The sequence below is a fragment of the Oreochromis aureus genome, linkage group 4 (assembly GCF_013358895.1).
Source record: "Oreochromis aureus strain Israel breed Guangdong linkage group 4, ZZ_aureus, whole genome shotgun sequence".
Classification (NCBI taxonomy): Eukaryota; Metazoa; Chordata; class Actinopteri; order Cichliformes; family Cichlidae; genus Oreochromis; species Oreochromis aureus.
Window position 1 is genome coordinate 20,522,098 of NC_052945.1, and position 18,446 is coordinate 20,540,543.

Here is an 18,446-nt window from a genome sequence, read left to right on the forward strand (position 1 = left end):
CTTCCACAACAACATTCTGCAGCAGGATAATAAAACACATCAGCAAGTCCACCTCCAGCTTAAGAAAAACTAAATTAAGACTTTGGAGTGGCCAAGTTAAATTCCTGACCTTAATCTGATTGAGACGCTGTGGTATGACGTTAAAAAGGTGGTTCACACTCAAAAACCCTCCAATGTGGCTGATTTAAAACAATTCTGCAAAGATGAGTGGGCTAAAATTCCTCCACAGAGCTGTAAAAGACTCATTGCCACTTACTGCAATGCTTGACTACAGTTGTTGCTGTTAAGGGTGGCCCAGCCAGTTATTAGGGTTAGGGGGCAATCACTTTTTTTTCCCTTAATGACAAACACCTACACTTAGACATTGCATTTTGTATTTACTTGCGTTATCTTTGTCTATTATTTACATTTGTTTGATGATCTGAAACATTTAAGTGTGACAAACATACAAAAAAAACAGGAAAACAGGAAGGAGGCAAACACTCTATATGTACAATCTTGATGCTACACCTTCTTGTGTTGAATTGTAAAGTTGACAGGCTCTGTGAGGTTGGTGGTGTTCATTCCTGGTATTATGGCAGTTAAAACATCTGAGTACATCTCTGTCACATTCTTGGTTTTGAAGTATTGATGACTGAGAATGCTCTCCATCCCATTTAGCGTCAGAAAGGCGGCTGATATAGAACCTGGAAGTGATCACATCACAAAAAAACCCAACAACAACAAAAACACTGATGTTGATGCACCTGTGTCAGTCATCATTTTTTTAAAAAAGCTCTTACCATTGTTGGCCCTAGCTAGATCCTCCAAGTTGATTTTCATTTCATATTCCTTGGCAGAGAGGGATGAACTCTTGCTATCATGGCTCAGTGGACCAATGGCCACTAGACTCATATCTTGAACACAGATATGCATTCATTATGTTTGTATTTACTAAGAACTCAAATTTGACCTATTAGCATAAGGTTGAGCTTTGTCTTACCCACTGTTGAAGTGTGCATTTCCTTTTTTATTTGCGTCTCAGTCGACGGAGTCATTGCAACAACGAGCTGCTCTGAGAGGCCAAGAATAACACTGCCGGTCTCCCCGTCTCCTTCACTGCTCACCTTGCTTGTGCTGGTAAGTGTTCCAACACCTGAAACCATCTACAGAAGACGAGTTATTGTAATCAACAAATAAACATGCAAATGAAATGAATGGACTGGAAATGTAAAACTATGACTGTTTGCTTTTCAGTACCATAGATGAAGAAAAGCAGTTTGCAACTGTCTGCAAAGATGTCAAGAACGGAGAAAATTGTGTTAGATAAAAAATAACTGCCGTGTTTTCTGTGCATCACGTTACATCGCATTTGTTGTGTAGCATTTACAAGATAACATTTTTAACTACGTACCACATCCGGTAAAAGGACACCTGTATTGTTCTTCAGGTCTACACCCATGTTATCAAGGAAAGCTCTCTCTTTTGTCTGATCCTGAAATTAACGTTTGGGTTTAGTTTATATTTGCTACACAATGGCATCTTTAAAAAATGGGGGTTTAAGTTTTGTATAACTGTCTAATTACAGTCGAATGTTTTACTGTGAAAAAGTGATCTTTATCAAAGAACTAACTTACTTACAATCAAAATCATGAAACATAACGGGTTATTAATGAACTTTGTTATGCATTAAAAAGTTAGCCTCTAAAACATAAATCACCACGAGTCTTACCTTATGGGGTTTGATTTCATCTAGAATGTCTTCAAGGCCTGTCAGTAAATTAAAAAAATACATTTAAATTCTAAACACTTTTGAAAATCTAAAATATCTTTGAAGTCAGCTTTGCTCACTTTTACAAAAAGTGATGCCCGCCTTCCAAATTACACCAGTTGATGGGTAGAATCCATCAGGGCAGGAACAATAGAAGGTGCCTGGTGCATTAGTACACACAGTTTGGTGACCACACAGTCCAGGGGTTTCACTGCACTCATCTATATCTAAAGCGGTGAGAGAAACACAAGGGGCTATTTGTCTTGCTTGTTTGTTTTTTGGAAATTATATATTTATTTGCTTTTGGAAAGAAAAGAGCATAGGAATAGCACATGCCATTGCATGGGTTAGCAATGCTGGCTATAACATGTGGATTGTCCACTCGATAACCAGGAAGGCAGGTACAGTTGTAAGATCCGATTGAATTTGTGCAGTTACAGTTTGCTCCACAGATGTTCAACTCATGGTCAGCACACTCATCAATATCTGTAAAATGCACACACACAGACTCGCAGTGATCCAGACGGTTAACAACCACCCAAAAAAAACAATGAAACTGTGCATGTAATTTTTCCTTACCTACATGCACAAATGGGAAATGACCTCATTTAATAAAATTCAAGCTGCAGGTCAAAAAATACTATGGCAGGTTGTGAGACTGAACCTGTTTCTTTTGTATATATTCTGCATTTTTTCATATTAAACTGCAGTCTCTTTGCCTATATCTACAGTTTTCAGCTAATGCCTTAGAAATATGTTGTAAATACCAGTACATATGTTGGTCTTGCTGGGTTCTTTGGATTGATCAGTTGGTGCGTAACCTGGTCTACACCCACAGGTATAAGCTCCAGGTGTGTTTGTGCAGATAGAATCAGGGCCACAGATAGATGAGGTTAGACACTCATCATTATCTGAAAAGAAGACAGTTAATGTAAACAAATTCAATTTATGTTCTTTGTGTACTGAAAATTACACTTAATATGCTTTTCTAATTGTGTTAATCACTCAAAGAACTTTATGCTACAAGCTATATTCACTCAAACACACAAAAGGATTTTCCTACCGAACACATGACATAAATAATAATACAGACCTTGGCAAACAGGGGTTGCATCAGATTGAATGTGAAAGCCTTCATTGCAGTTGCACACATAACTTCCAATGTTATTGATGCAGGACCCATATTGCCCGCAGATATTGGCAAGACATTCATCAGTATCTAAACATACCACAGTTACCAAGTTAAAATCTGTATTAAAAATAGATTTTGTTATTTTGTGTTTTTAATTGGTACCCGTGCATCCATTGGACGTTCCAGGTGGCAGTGTTGGATCTGTTACACTGAAACCAGTCAAACAGGTGCATATATATGACCCATCGTTGTTCTCACAATTTGAGTTAGAACCACAAATCCCTGTAGTCCTCTGGCACTCATCAATATCTGACAAAAAGAATAATAACAAACAAGCTGCAAACTTTAACAGTATTGACATTTAGTGAAGTTTATTTTCTTTCGTTTTTAGTTATTTATTATTACTTTAGTTTGTTTGTGAAGTTTATTTATAACAAACATTAGTGTAAATGTTTGTATTATTATCATTCAGCATGGTCCCTATCTCCAAGAGAGAGGCCAGCCATCCTTTGGAGAAGGCTCATTTCTGCCACTTGTATCCACACTCTCAATTTTGTGGTCTCTACCCAGAGCTCTTTGATCAGCTTGATGGCGCCCCTTACCTACAGTGCATCGACCTGGACCTGGGGTGTTCTTTGTGCCATGTGCATTTATGGACATCCTTATGTTTTAACATGGTGTTCGTTATGGACAAACAGTGGTTGGCGCACAAGTCCAATAACAAAACACCACTCAGGTTCAGATCAGGCATGTGGTTCTGCCCAATTACACCCTTCCAGGTCTCACTGTCATTGCCCACGTGAGCATTCAATTATAAGATTGCAAATAATTTGAAGGCTGTTTGAAGGACGTTTGGGAGAACAGCAAAGTCAAGGATTTAAATATGTTTTCCATCCAAGTTATCTATGCCTATGGATGTCTCTTCTAAAAAAAGTTGGAGATAAAGATATGACAACATATCCTCAGCCGGATCCTCATTAACCTTTCCAAATACTATAGGATATATTTTATTGACCCTATTCCAGGGGATGATGTTACAAGAAAGATTAGTCTCTGCTGTTTGCAAATGCAAGCTCACACTGTCAACTTTGTTACTAAAGAAGTTAGTTTGCTTCATTGCATGGCATGCTGGTAAACTGACCAGCACATTCCACACATTTTTGAGAATTTCAAATATTCCTACCTGTGATCCCACTTAAAGTCTTAAAAGGAATGACTATTGTGACTATATGACTATTATGTAATATTCTCTTTTTTTCTCATAATTTGAAATGTTAACCTTTTTTTCCCAACTTAGGGTAGAAAGTTTTATCTGTAAAGGGACTCTGATTTGTGAGCAGCAGCTTTTGCATTGTCCTTTTGAAAGATCAAATAATTTTTTAACCTGGTAAGGCCCAGATCATTCTTTTAGGCATAAGACATCAGGACCGAAAGATGATGTACTTTTTTTTACAGATTATTTTCATAAGAATAAACATGAAATATAGAATAGTTACTTATTTTTAATTTCATGTACTTACCAACACAACCAAATGAATCCGGAGTAGGAAGGTGGCTTCGGGGGATTTCATAACCATCCTCACATTTGCAGCCTCCATCTGGCATACACTTGGCCAATGGTCCACAAGAGTCTGGCTTACAGACATAATGATCTAAATACATATAAAATTGTGAAACACAATCATAACATAAATGACTATCAACAAAAAAACATTTCAATTTAGCTTACCGACTATTTCTCACAAAATTCAAATAACAAAATAAAGTATCATCAGTACACAAATATTCTGTATTCTGCCTCTCTTGGATAATGTAAGTCAGATTTCCCCACTGAAGTAATGTATTTTATCTATTTATTTTAATTTATTTTATTTTATTCAAAGGTAATGGAAATGAAATACCTGTTTCTTTTGTACTTTAAATTTTAAATAAAGAGTTTTGCCCTTTGAAATTAGGGTTTAGATATTTAGTGACATAGTTTTACAGTCGTAAAAGGTTAAAAAAACATAAGAGTTTAACTGAACACCATCATATTTTAGAGTATTAGAGTGTATAGTGTGTGTGTGTGTGCGTGTGTGTGTGTGTGTGTGTGTGTGTGTGATTTAATCACTTCAGTTTTTTTGCCTCACTTGTTGTATCACACCAATGTGCACTCCTCTCCCCTAGTCTGCAAGTCATGTGACCAGCCAACTGAGCCAAGGCCTGGAGACCATGCCAGTTAAAATACTTTCAGCACTGCAGATAACTAACTTCAACAATTTAGAATTGATATTGATTGATTGATAATACTTTATTTATCCTGAGGGAAATTGTTTTACAGGCTGCCAGATGATCTGGCGCCATCATGAGCACCCCTTCTGACCATACATAGAATACACAAGCAAAACATTGGGAAGAAAGGTCAGAGAGGCACAGAAAAAGTCAGGAGTTAGCCCATGCAAACAGCAGCCTGGTCCTGCTGCCAGTCTTCCGGTGTTGGACAGGTCCGCCTGTCTACTTCAGGTGGGACTAAGCGTTGGGAGGGAGTGTTCAACTTGAGAGAGAGTCATTTCACCCAGTCAAGCAAAAGTCAACTTTCCTCCACCTGACACAGGTGACCTTAAGGGATAGGAGCAGATAGTCATAATACAGTCCTCTTATCATAGAGAATTGTTGTTCTGGCCAGTCTTGGCCTTGGATAGCTGCATGAAGGACATGGCTGTTTGGGTTCGAATGAACAACTGCATTCCAGTTTCACAGTTGGTCTAAATGTCCATCACTGGTCATCAGGTCTCTCAATTCCCACTGAGGAGCCATGAGCTTCTCCAAGATCTTATCAATATTGTGTTCAATAAACACAGTCTGAGTACTCACAGCTTGCCCATCGTCAGTCATGTTGGCCAGCCTTGTGGGGTTTTGAACAGCTGTAATTGCTTTCTTTGTTCTTCGATAAGCCAGGTCTGAGCCAGCTCCAGCGAGAACTCTCTTATCATTGTTCCACATCTTGTTCAATGCCCTCCATTGAGAGTGTCGCCACACGACACAACTGACCATCAAGCAGTGTCAATTTCATTAAGGGACTAGTTGATCAAATCCAGAACAAGACTGAGAGACTCTCTGAGGGTTAGAGTTAGACAAGACTAGAAAAGAACATAGAAGCCAAGCAGGGAAAGATAAGGGAGGGAGAGGGAAAAAAGATGCATCCACCTCTACCAAGAGAAGAATGAATGAATGATTTCAGAATATTTGAAAAACCGATTCAAGCTAAGATTTCTATTTTAGCAGTAAAAATGAACAGAAGCATGGTAACAACAATTAGTTACTACTCACAGGTCGCATATCCTTGCTGGTAATTTGGGTAAGTCATTGGTTGATACACGTAGAATCCTCCAGGACAGAGAGCTATATTCACTTCAGCGGACCTGTCAGAGCAATAATTCCAGACGCCATATGCAGTCACTGTTGTTGGTGTCAGAGACTCAGTGGTTGGATAAGGCGATGGAATAAAAAGAGCACCCAATGCGCCACCATGATAATAGGGTACACAATCAATAATAACTCTGTCTCCACCAATCCCTGTAAAGCGCCACCATTTGTTAAGAAGCTGCCCGTCACTGACAAGATTGACATCAAAATAAGAAGAGTCAAATCCCCGATTGCGCCACGACTGAGTTATATTGGTGTATCCATCACAAGAACCTGCACAATGCAAATCAAATATGTACAATAATTATCACACATAATTTATCACTTTATGGTGATTTTAAATCACATATATTGCCTATTTATTTGTTCATACCAGGAGGAAACACAGTAATAACAGGTATCACAAGCAAACCTGAAACAAAGAAGATAAGAAGTTATAGAAATGTTTAATTAATCTTAAAAATTACTGTTAAATTGTTATACTATTGAAAAGTAATCATTCACGTTACCATCTCTATAATGTCACATACCAACTTAATTTTTACACTTGAATCAAACTGAGGAATGCCTCCAAGACTGTATAATTTTTTCTTTTTTAGTAGAATACATTAAGCAACAAGACAAAGGATATATCAATGTAGTGCACACGGCATGGAAAGATGTGCTGTGTTTGCAAGTTTAAGTGTGCTCACCAGGTGACAAAATAAATGCTAATCAAAACAGTCATAAAAATAACTACAACAATCCTCATCCACCTATATGGACTGAGTCTTATATAGTGCTTTTCTACTCTACCTGACAACTTAAAGCACTTTATACAACTTGCCTCATTCGCACATTCACACCTATTCATAAAAAAACAAGCACTTTTGTTGACGTGTAATTGCTTTAGATGTAACATACACACACATGAATACTCTGATGGATTTATTAGAGAGTAATTTGGGGTTAGCAACTTGGTCAAGGATATTTTGCATGGAGACTGGAGCAGCCAGGGAAAACAGCTCAATCTTTGTCTCATCTGATCAAATAGCATGAAAACTCTTCTTTTCAGGCCATCTGGGTTGTCCATGTGGAAAGCTGCAAATTTCAGCCGGCATGAAGGTGTTAATTTTGAAGCATGGACTTCTTTCTTGGTTGGCATCTCCTCAGTCCATGGCAATATAAAACTGGCTTCATTGTGCTGCATGATTACAGTTGGTGTTCCAGCAGTTTACAGTTCATGGCAGGCTTAAGCCTTGGTGGTTCCTCACTTGTTTCTAAACATCCTAATCAATGTCCCCTCATCTTGGGTTCACAGTGTCTCTTCTTCCAAAACTTGGCAAAGTAGTCACACAGCACAATAACTTGTACTTCCATAAAATTGTTTGATCTTGGAATCTACAGTTGTTGAGAAATGATCCATAAAGCTTCTGGAATGAGCTTCCCAAAGCCCTGACCTCAAGCTTACTGAAAATATGTGGACTACGCTGTGGTCAAATATTTGCTATAATAAGCTTTTTGAGGGTTACCAAAAGCGTCTGATCAATGAGCAAGCTACGGGATATTTGACCAAATATTAGTGCACATGTATACTTTTGACCCTGTGTGCATTAGAGAAGATGTGAAATAAATAAAAACTTGTCAAATCAATTATTGTTTTTTAAGTAATTAAAAATGTATGCTGTACAATCATTCTACCAAAGAAAATCACAACTATACACAAATAAACACACACCAAATAAGATCTATTTGAAACTTCATTTTTTCTGCTTTCAGGTTATATTTTGAATTGAATGAAAACAGAAGATTACGTACCAAGTAGAAGTGACAAAGCAAAGTAATTCATCATCATGTGAAACATCATGTGTGAATGACATCTGCTTACCAGTCCTGACTACTTGTAGCACACACTGTGAAATTTAAATAGCTTCCCAAAAAAGTTAATCCTTCCTTGAACATGCAAAGAGATAATGCAAATACAAATCGAAGATGATAAAAAAAAATACAGTCATGTGCACCATTTGCAGCAGACATGATCGAGGATTGCAATTAAAATAACCCATTATTTAATCACTGCTTATCTTATGCACTGTATCGTGCATACATATATATACAAAGTGCATCTCCCTTTATAATAGCTTTTCAATCTAATCTTGGTCAAATCCATACTCTTCTTCCTTGCTAACAAGTTTATTATATGACCTTATTATATGACCAGCCACAAGTCAAAGTTAAACAGTCAAATGTGTGATAAAGGGTAAACAAGTGCCTCTAAGTAATTATTCTTAGTCAGTTCAAATTGTTCATCAAATTTTCTCTTTCTTATTAGTGTTTGTAGCATTTAATGTCATGTTTCCTTGGCAGTGTTGTTTTTGTGAGTCAATCAATGTGGATAATGGAAAGTAAAGGCAGTGATCAATACTACTTTACTAGTTTCCAAGATAAATTTTTGGAGTGTTCTACAGATTGTTAGATGACAGAAAATACACTTCTCTTTTGGGTTTGTTACTTCTGGGAGGGCTTTGATATGCCATATAGGACAAATTCGTACACGTGTTCGAAGGCCCATGTCAAAGTATGTTCTTGTTATGGTCAGAACCTGCAATTCAAACACATGCGACACATTCTTGGGTTCTTTTGTTTCTAATATTGCAGGCTCTTTACAATACTGCAGGGAACTGACACCTTATAAATGGAACAGGGTTGAATTAAACTGCTCCATAGAGCAGGCTATCATTGTAGTCACTCGCTAAATCCTCTGTTACACACTAAATGCTATTGACATACAGGTACTATGAGGAATACTTTATGTCTCTTTAATTGCTTCTCACACAGGCAAATTGCATTTATTCACAAAATAAATATTTAAAACTAATAAAATCCTAAAACACACATTTTTGTGGTTTATTAGTGCAGATTGTGGATATCATCTTACACGCGTGTTTGTAAATGTTGTGTTAAAGGTAGTGCCACTTTATTTACCTCGGTGGATGAGTGGTGGGGTGGTAGAAACTCTTAAACAAGATAAACTGGTGAATAGAAGGGAACAAGCGGAACCCTTCAAAGGGACTGGTAGGAACCAATGTCTACAGTAAAAGTTTCCTGTTGACCATACAGGCAAACGGAACAAGTGCAATTGGAGTGCGCACAGCGTTAAGACGGTATATGATCATTTATGAGCCGATATTTCATATTTAGTCTTTTAATTTCCAATATTTTTTGCATGTGTCGAAGATGGATAGGTCTCACGAGTTTACAGCGGTCCTGCTTGTTTTCACAGTTAGCTACAGACCGCAGCTACAGTTGCTTGCAAAATGTGGTGCTGCTAAAGCTAACGTACAAAGATATAAACATCAGTTACACCTCGTTTCGTATAACTGTAGCCTAATTTAACTTTAGTCAGTCTTTCTTGTAATATTACAAATGAGTCATGGAAGGGAGATAGGTTTTCTTTATTCTGCCGCGTTTGTTTTAATCCTAAAATTGTCATAACTTGCTGAAAACGCTTATAAAGCATTATTTGAATGTTTTCGTGCAGGGATATCGTACCTTCACAGACTTTTTCGATCCTCTGTTTCTCAGCTGGATAATCTGACTTAATACTAAACACAAACTGACGGAATTATATATTATTATATATTATCTTATTAGTATAATTACTCTGTTTTCGTAACAGTGTGTCCACCTCGCCTAAAGCAGATGTTGATGTAGTGTCGTAAATCCAGAGACTGACAACCAACCATGACATCACTGGTAAGCTTTGACTTGACAACACAAAAATATGTATTTATTTTCTTTTGATAATTTGATCCACTCTTGTGCTATGTTTAATGCTGTGAATCTACAGTACTGTGCAAAAGTCTTGAGCCATCTCTCATTTCTCTGTGTTTTGTTTCCAAGTAGCCAGATTTAATTGTATTTTTTTAAGTGGTCTTTGGAAACAGTTCTGCAGGCCTTCTGAAGGAGTTTTTCTTTGGACACTGGCTGCTTCGTAAACTCATTTTCAGTCCAGTCCTTGCACCTAATTATTTTCAGAGGAGTGTTTTTGTTTTTTTTGTTTGTCGGTTTGTTTGTCAACCACTTAACACTGACCTATCATTCAAGCATGAAAGAGGCAGGTAACACAAAAGATTATCCAGTGTTGTAGCTCATTACAGTTCAGCTCATTTCAGTTTGGCTAATTCCAGTTTCCCATTTTTTTCTCTTTCTCTTTTTTCTCTTTTTTCTCTTTCTAAAAACTGTCTTTCTAAAAACTACATTTGACAGCAGATGCAAACAAAATATTCACTTTTTCCAATGCTTTTCTCGCTTTTATTTGTCTCCATAGTGTTCCTTGAAAATGCTCCATGTTTAGCAGGTTGGCAGTGATTTAAGTGTCTGATTAGGTTTGTTGTCAAAAAATGAGCTTTGGATGTTCTTCTGGAAGCCTGGGGAACTATTACAGAAGACATCTTGGAAGAAATGACAAGAAAGCTTGCATAAGAGAGTCCATGCAGGCTGTGTTGAGGAATTAAGGAAATCATACCAAATATTGACTTTAAAGTTTGTTGCAATTGTACAAACTCTTTTACGTTTACGTTTTTACCTTATATGTGGTTTAAGTAAGTCATTGCATTTCCATTTTCCTTGTAAATATAAAGGAAGAGACTCAAGACTTTTGAGCTGTGCTGGATGACATGGCTTTCATGGTGTGCACATTATTCAAATCTGACAGGCTTCCAACAGGAACACTTTTTCTCTTTCAGGGAAGCAGCAGCAGCACCTCAGCCACAGAATACACCGTGCGTGTCCCCAAGTGAGTAACACATGTAAATATCCAAAGAGATTTGTGTGCACAGGACTTACCTTGAGTCACTGTTTTGCATGTGTTCATGGGTGTTTCGGTCATTTTAGGTGTCCCTTGAAGACGTGTATGTGCGTGACTATTAGAAGATGATTGTGACAAATGAATTGAGCTCAGTTATGTTACACAATAACTCACTATATTCTTTTTTTATTTTCTTCACTGTTTGTGTGTTGCATAGAAACACCAGCAAGAAGTACAATATAATGGCATTCAATGCAGGGGACAGAGTCAACTGTTCAACATGGACACAGGTGGGCTTCATACTTTAAATACACCTCACAGTGTGACAGAGCTAGAGTTGATATGAGAAAGGAATATCAGCCAGTCTTATTAGCCTTAAACAAAAAAAGAGAGGGAGAGAAAGATGTGATAAATTTAGGAATTAGGTTTCTTTTTTTCACTTTTCCATCGCTCTTTCTCCTTTCTCCAGGCTCGTATGGAAAGAGATATGAGTGCTCGGAAGATATATGGGGAGGAAGAGACCCCTGAAGGCGCAGCAGGTAGTGAGTTTGGCAAAAAGCAGCGTGAGGAAGCTCGTCGGAAGAAGTTTGGTATCGTCACGCGTGAATTCAAAGTGGAGGACCAGCCCTGGATTCTCAAGGTTAATGGTAAAGCTGGCAAGAGGTGAGTAGAGAGACTCGCTTGGAATTACTCTTCAAAAGTATTGGCAATACAAGATAAAATTATGTATTATAAGAGTTATTATTTAGAGAAATCTCAGTGACTTGATGTCTGTAAAGGATTTCATGTGAGGAAAGTAAAGGCAGTGCAGTGCATCTCTTTTTACTGTTTGCCACCATCTGTCTATGCATGTGCTTTTTTTTTTTTTTTTTAGGTTCAAAGGTATAAAGAAGGGTGGCGTTACAGAAAATGCATCCTACTACATCTTCACGCAGTGTCCCGATGGAGCTTTCGAGGCTTTTCCTGTTCACGGCTGGTACAACTTTACACCGCAGGCCAAACACCGAACTCTGACTGCTGAGGAGGCTGAGGAGGAGTGGGGCAGGTGAAAGGGAAAGGACAGGGGTGGTTTGGGATTAATAGTGATGAAGAAAAATGAGTACTTAAAAAATACGTACTCAGTTGACCCTAGATGTTAAATGCTTGATATTAAGACATTCACCCTCTCTTTTTTTCTAGGCGGAACAAGGTGGTGAATCACTTTAGCATCATGCTTCAGAGACGTCTTCGAGAGCAGGAGCGAGGTGAGGAAGACGAAGACGAAGGAGAAAAATCTGGGAAGAAGAAAAAGAAGGGGGGTGGAAGAGGGGGTGACCTGCGCATTCATGACCTGGAGGACGACCTGGAGATGAGTAGTGACAACAGTGACAGCAGTATGGGGGAAGGTAAGGAGAAAGACACAACAAGAAGAAGAGACTATTGTAAAACATTCTCCGGCTTTCATCTTTTGATTTTCTTCCTTCAAACACTTTGGCTTTATTGGACAGATGGAGAGAGCAAGCCAAAGGTAAAAAAAGATGCTGGGAAAGGAAAAGCAAAGAAAAAGAAGCAAAAAAGCAAAGACAACGAGGCTCTGGAAGACAGCGATGACGGAGACTACGAGGGCCTAGAAGTGGATTATATGTCAGATGAAAGCAGGTCAGGTCCATTTCACGAAGGCACACAAAGACTCACACTGTATCAACAATGTGTTTTCTTTGTGTTTGTTGTTTTATTTATGTATTTATTTTGTGTTCCAAATTTAGCTCAGAAGAAGAACCAGAAAAGGGAAAGCCTGTCAAAGCAGAGGAACACCCTAAAGGTCAGATCAATTTCTTGTTAAAAATACTCAATAAAAGAGAAGCTATAATACACACGTAAATGGACGTGTACTTGGATATTCACCCAGTCTCACACACATTCATACAAACGCTAAAGGAACACAATCTGATGGATGCATCAGAGGCGACTCAGGGTTTCAAAATGCTGATTGGTAGACGCACCACTCTATCTTTTGCGGCACAGGCACCCCCAAACATATGATTTTATGCATACAGTGTTAAAAAATGTATTTTAGGCATTGAAAAGTTAGGTGAGTGGAAGGTGACCTGAGTAGACACAATCTTGAAAATGACTTAGGTCTCATATAACTTCACTCTGCATCTGGACGAACATTATGGCCAGATACCTGCCAGGAGTGCCTAGTCTTTCACTAATCAATGTATTTAGATTGTTTCTGAATATTTATCCTTTTGTAGGGATTGATGAAGAATCTGAAAGTGAGGAAGAGAGTGAGGAGGAGAAACAGAATGATGAGGAAGCAAAAGAGGAGGAAGAGGAGGAGGAAGGGAAGAAAACCCCAGTTCAAGTGGAGAAGAAGAAGAAAAAAGGTAAAAAAAACAAAAACAAAGTCACAACACATACTGTTGAATGGAGTATTTTAAAACGTGAGGAATGTGTGTGTGTATGAGTAGTAAGATTTATGTTCTTGTGCTTCACAGACAGCAGTGGAGAATCAGACAGCTCAGATGACAGTGACATCGAAGGAGAGACGGCCTCTGCTCTGTTCATGGCGGTTAGTGTGCGTGACTGAACAAATTCACATTTATTTCTTTATTTCTTTATTTCTTCGTTGTTGCTTAATAAAATGATGGCTACGTCAGACCACTGTGCAACCAGTTTTGTGATGCTGAAGCTTTGGAGTTTTTCATATTAGTGCTGATTCTTATTCTGTATTGGAATTTTTCATTCTTTGTTTGTGTTCTCATCAATTATCGTCTTTTTCTTCCTATCTCAGAAGAAACGCACACCTCCTAAACGTGCAGGTGGCCGCGGCTCTGCAGGCAGCTCCAGGACTGGCAGCCGTCCTGGAACTCCATCCTTAGACTCTGCCTCCACCTCGAACACACTCCGTGCTGCCGCCAGCAAGCTGGAGCAAGGTGATTTCTCAAAAAACCCACACAAATGCTCCTATGTTCACAGTATAGTGTACATACGTAGATATAGTGTACATACATAGATTTATGCAGGACCTTCACAAGTGGCTTCTTCTCTTTGTTATTCTCCTTTTGTTCTTCCATTCCAAACAAACTTGTCTTCTCTGCAGGTAAGAGACAGGGTCCTAGCATCGACTCACCTGCTGCCAAAAAGCTTAAGATGGAGCCCAGCACCCAAAGCCCCGTTCCCTCTGGGAAGAGCACACCTCAACCCCAATCAGGCAAATCCACCCCGAGCTCAAGGTAAGGTCCAGGTTATTGTTTCAGTACTGTTTCATTGACACACAAAGTTATTCCTTCCTGCATGTCTTACAATTCACAGGGCTAACATAAAGACACAAATAGATTTTAATGTAAATGTGAGTGTTAAACTGTATTCTTTACTTTTCATTCACCCCACAGTGATGTGCAGCTGACAGAGGAAGCAGTCCGCCGCTACCTGATCCGTAAACCAATGACCACTAAAGACTTGTTGAAGAAGTTCCAGACTAAGCGCACCGGCTTGAGCAGTGAGCAGACTGTCAACGTGCTGGCACAGATCCTTAAGCGCCTCAATCCAGAGCGCAAGAACATAAACGACAAAATGCACTTCTACCTCACCGAATAACCAAAGGAACAGAGGGATGTTGTGGTTGTAGAAGTGGTGAAGTGCTAAAACTGACCCTCTTTTGTTGAAAGGTTTTAGTGTTTTCAATAAAACCCATGGAAGAATAGTCTGTACAGGTAGTTCTGTGATATGGCACAGCACAGGAGGCTGGACTCGTCTTCGGCAACAGTCTGAAATTTCACCTTAAAGCAGACTTATTGTGTCAGTTTTCTTTTTCTGTATTTTTATTCTTTAACTCCAAAAAGTTAAAATTGCTTTGCAAGATTTCCAGTTCTAAATAAATAAATAAAAAGAAAAAATATATATATATATTTTTTCTTTTTATTTATTTACAGTACTGCAGTTTATTCTTTGTTTTAGCTGCCTACCACTTCCTTGTAAGCTAGCTTTGTTTTGATTGGCTGCCCCTCCTAAAAAAAAAAAAAGAAGTTGTTTAACAGGGTTCTCATTTACATCACAGATCCCAGAGAAGAAGAAAATATGTTTATGACAGAAAATAAGGAATAAGTTCCCTTTAAGTAACAGACTTGTCCATGAAATTATGTTGAATGAAAGATTTAGTTTTGACTTAAAACCTGATAGTTCTGTTTTTTGCTTTGTTTTTTTAATTCCTTGCATAGAAATTGTTTTCTAATAAAACTATTCTTAAGTAAGGATTTGAGATTTTGTACCTCATCTCTCACTGTTTAAAAAAAAACCAAAACTAAAAACCTTTTGTCCTTTAGGGACAAATATTGGCACTTATTTTTTTTCCAATTTATCCAATCAGTTGTTCCTGGAAGTACTTCAATACAAACAGATTTATTAAACACACGTCACATTAAACATCTAAATATTGAAATATGTGTTGCTCAGAGCGAAAACAAAAGATAGCATTAAGAATAAATGGCAGCAACTAACATTCACTTCTGGTGCTTGATAGTATAGTTGGGCACAGAACGCGCATAGAGTGTCTTCACAAAGGGAAGACAAACAAAACGATTATCCTGTAATAGGGTGCATGCAAATATTTTTGAAAGCAAATTTGTATACCCATCAGGAAGCTAAGACTTTGTCTTTTGCAAAACCCTTTTTTGTTATGGTAGCTACAGACTTGGTTTGCTGCTTTGTTTACTGCCCTGAAATAACCTGTATCACATAAAAGGAAGTTGCTATTTTGACACAACTGGTAGGCTGCAAATAGCTTTATTATTTTAATAATAAAAATGTCCAGCATTTAAAATGCCAACGTTGTGAAAGGGATGTGAAAGTGATGTGTGTGCAGTGTTGTCTGAGGTTTTTTATCTTTCACATTTTTCTGTGAGAGATTATGTACATTGTGGTGCAATTTGAAGCAAAAACAGTTCTATTGTACACCAATTTCACACCTTTTATTTCAAAAAGTGTTAGTTGTCAAACAATTAAATGATCATTTTCAAATGAATAGTTTATTTAAAAAATGTAGTCAGGATTTAGAGTGCAGAATAGCACAGAAACTGCACCAGTTAAAGAGGAGCCTCTTTTCACACACAAAAGCAATTCAGGGAGTTCCACAGGGTTCTGTGATGGGACCAATATACTTTTTTACATTACACGTGCTTTCGTTAGGTAATATTATTAGAAAACCTTGGTTATATTTTAATTGTATGGAGATGATACCCAGTTTTATCTATCCATGAACTCATATGATACAAATGAACTAGTTAAACTACAGGAAACATAAAAAGAGATAATATTCTCCCATAGAGGTTTCTCTTCATTGGTTCCCTGTTAAATTTTATTAAAGAATGTTATTAGAAATCCTTCTCATCATATGCAAAATCTTGAATAATCTGGCCCCATTTATCTTAATGACCTCAGTAGCATATCGTTCCAATAGAGCACTTCACTCTCAGACTGCAGGCTTACTTGTTGTTCCTAGGACATTTGAAAATAGAATGGGAGGCAGAACCTTCAGCTATCAGACCTCTCTTCTGTGAGACCAGCTCCCAGTTTGGATTAAGTTTAGAAACTTTCCTTTTTGACAAAACATATAGGTATGTCTAGATTAGGTGACCCTGAATCATCCTTTAGTTGTGCTGCAATAGGTCTAGGCTGCTGGGAGGCTTCCCACGATCCACTGAGTGTTTCTTCTTCACTCTCCTCTTTTCACTCTCTGTGCTTATACACCACTTCTGTATTTAATCATTAGCAATTATTAAACTCTGCCCCTCACTCCTGTAGTTTACCTTTGCTCTCTTCTCTTTTCCTCTCACCCCAGCCCAGTGATAGCAGATAGCTGCCCCTCCCTGAGGCTGGTTGTGCTTGAATTTATCACTCAGTCACCAAGTGCTTGCTCATAGAGGGTTGTGTGATTGTTAGAATTTCATTCTAATTTTGCATCTTGCAATATTAAGTGCCATGAGGTGACTGTTGTTGTGAATTGGCGTGATACAAATACAATTTAATTGAATTGTATTTACATTGCACCAGCTCACACCCCCTATGAACCAGCACTTGGCAACAGTCAGGAGAAGGAACTCTCTTTCATTAGGTTTATATGTGAGACAGAATCACACTCAGAGAAGAACAAACATCTGCCATGGCCAGCTGGGAAAGAGAAGAAAGACCATGAACAACAAAAGACAAAACAGCCTCTGTTTGGAAAAAAAAATCCAAGGTTTTGGTTTACATGATAATTAGCACATCACAGACACATCGTCTTTAAAGATGTATTTTACCTTTTAATCCCAGGCCCAGAACTTCTATAACCACCACGTCTCTGAATGAGCCCTAATCCCCATTCCTCTCTGCAATATACTATGATATTGACTCCCCAACTGTGGTGTCATCAATGTTTTGAAACCCAACTCACACGCAGTCATTACAATAAAATAAACAAATATAATTTAGCACTGTCTTCCTTACCTGTGTTATAAGGCTAAAGAAGTACATAAGGAGTATTTGTCTAAACTGGGGTTGGCCAGTAAGTCATGTTTAAGTACTTTTTGTATAATAGTATTGTAAGTCTTGACCTCTTTCACTTTGGATCAATGAATAGTGTGGTTCTTCCTACAATGAAATTGACTTATCAGAGAAGATGTGCTGCTGCCATCTAGTGGTCATAATTTCTAGAAAAAACAAACAAACAAAAAAACAGTTCATAAACGTTTATAAACATTAAAGTGCATTTTTAGTCAAACTGAGCTGAAGGACACTTTATTTTCAATTAGAACACTAGACTTCTATTAAAGTTAAATCCATGATGTCAGTCTTTAAAGAATTGTTGAAGTGTTGTCAAAAAAAGCTGTGTATTTATGTAATTTATTCTTAAATTATATTCTTTAATTATCCAATCTGTGGGTTTTCACACACTGTTCAGTCAAACGTTTTTAAAGCATTCAAGATCATAATTTTATTTGCTAAGGTACATTGGAAATGTTTCACAAAGAGACTCTGTATTATACAGAATTAGAAAAGCACACCAAAGTGATGAAATTATTATATAAATATACAAATCTGAATCAACACTTTAATGTTGAACCGAAAACAACATTCAGATACGTTTAAATCTGATGTATGCGGCAGGATCCAGTGCAAATTTAGAAGAATGTCATTTAAATGTGCAATATCACTGATCACACTGCACCTCTCAATGCACCTGCTAGTTAGATGGCATGTATGTGTATGTATATAGATGTAAGCGTGTATGTGGAAATATGTGTGTGTATGCATGTACGGATGCAAATATGTATATATACATATATGTATGTATGTGCGTGTATGTTTGCAGGTGTATGTATAACTTGTACATATCTTTCTTGTGTAAA

General features: G+C 37.8%; 2 protein-coding genes across 3 annotated transcripts; one reads left to right on the plus strand and one right to left on the minus strand.

Moving 5' to 3' along the window:
• Positions 1-941: 941 nt before the first annotated feature.
• On the minus strand, positions 942-9,929 carry LOC120439846 (adhesion G protein-coupled receptor E1-like). The gene is made up of 10 exons (XM_039611126.1): positions 9,819-9,929; positions 6,192-6,283; positions 4,403-4,534; positions 2,518-2,661; positions 2,087-2,236; positions 1,831-1,977; positions 1,712-1,749; positions 1,394-1,474; positions 1,240-1,269; positions 942-1,145 (listed from the first exon to the last, which is right to left on the minus strand). Exons 2-10 carry the CDS (start codon positions 6,226-6,228, stop codon positions 942-944), a joined length of 963 nt encoding a protein of 320 aa, XP_039467060.1. The 5' UTR covers positions 6,229-6,283; positions 9,819-9,929.
• gtf2f1 (general transcription factor IIF, polypeptide 1) lies at positions 9,302-15,312 on the plus strand. 2 transcript variants are annotated; one of them, XM_039611271.1, is made up of 14 exons: positions 9,302-9,430; positions 9,946-10,022; positions 11,015-11,064; positions 11,294-11,366; positions 11,546-11,739; positions 11,951-12,121; positions 12,256-12,461; positions 12,564-12,714; positions 12,822-12,877; positions 13,314-13,445; positions 13,557-13,636; positions 13,853-13,994; positions 14,162-14,294; positions 14,454-15,312. In XM_039611271.1, exons 2-14 carry the CDS (start codon positions 10,011-10,013, stop codon positions 14,656-14,658), a joined length of 1,605 nt encoding a protein of 534 aa, XP_039467205.1. In that variant the 5' UTR covers positions 9,302-9,430; positions 9,946-10,010; the 3' UTR covers positions 14,659-15,312. The 2 variants fall into 2 exon arrangements, with proteins under 2 accessions (XP_039467205.1, XP_031607066.1); XM_031751206.2 differs by having other exon boundaries at positions 13,557-13,630.
• The last annotated feature ends 3,134 nt before the right edge of the window (positions 15,313-18,446 follow it).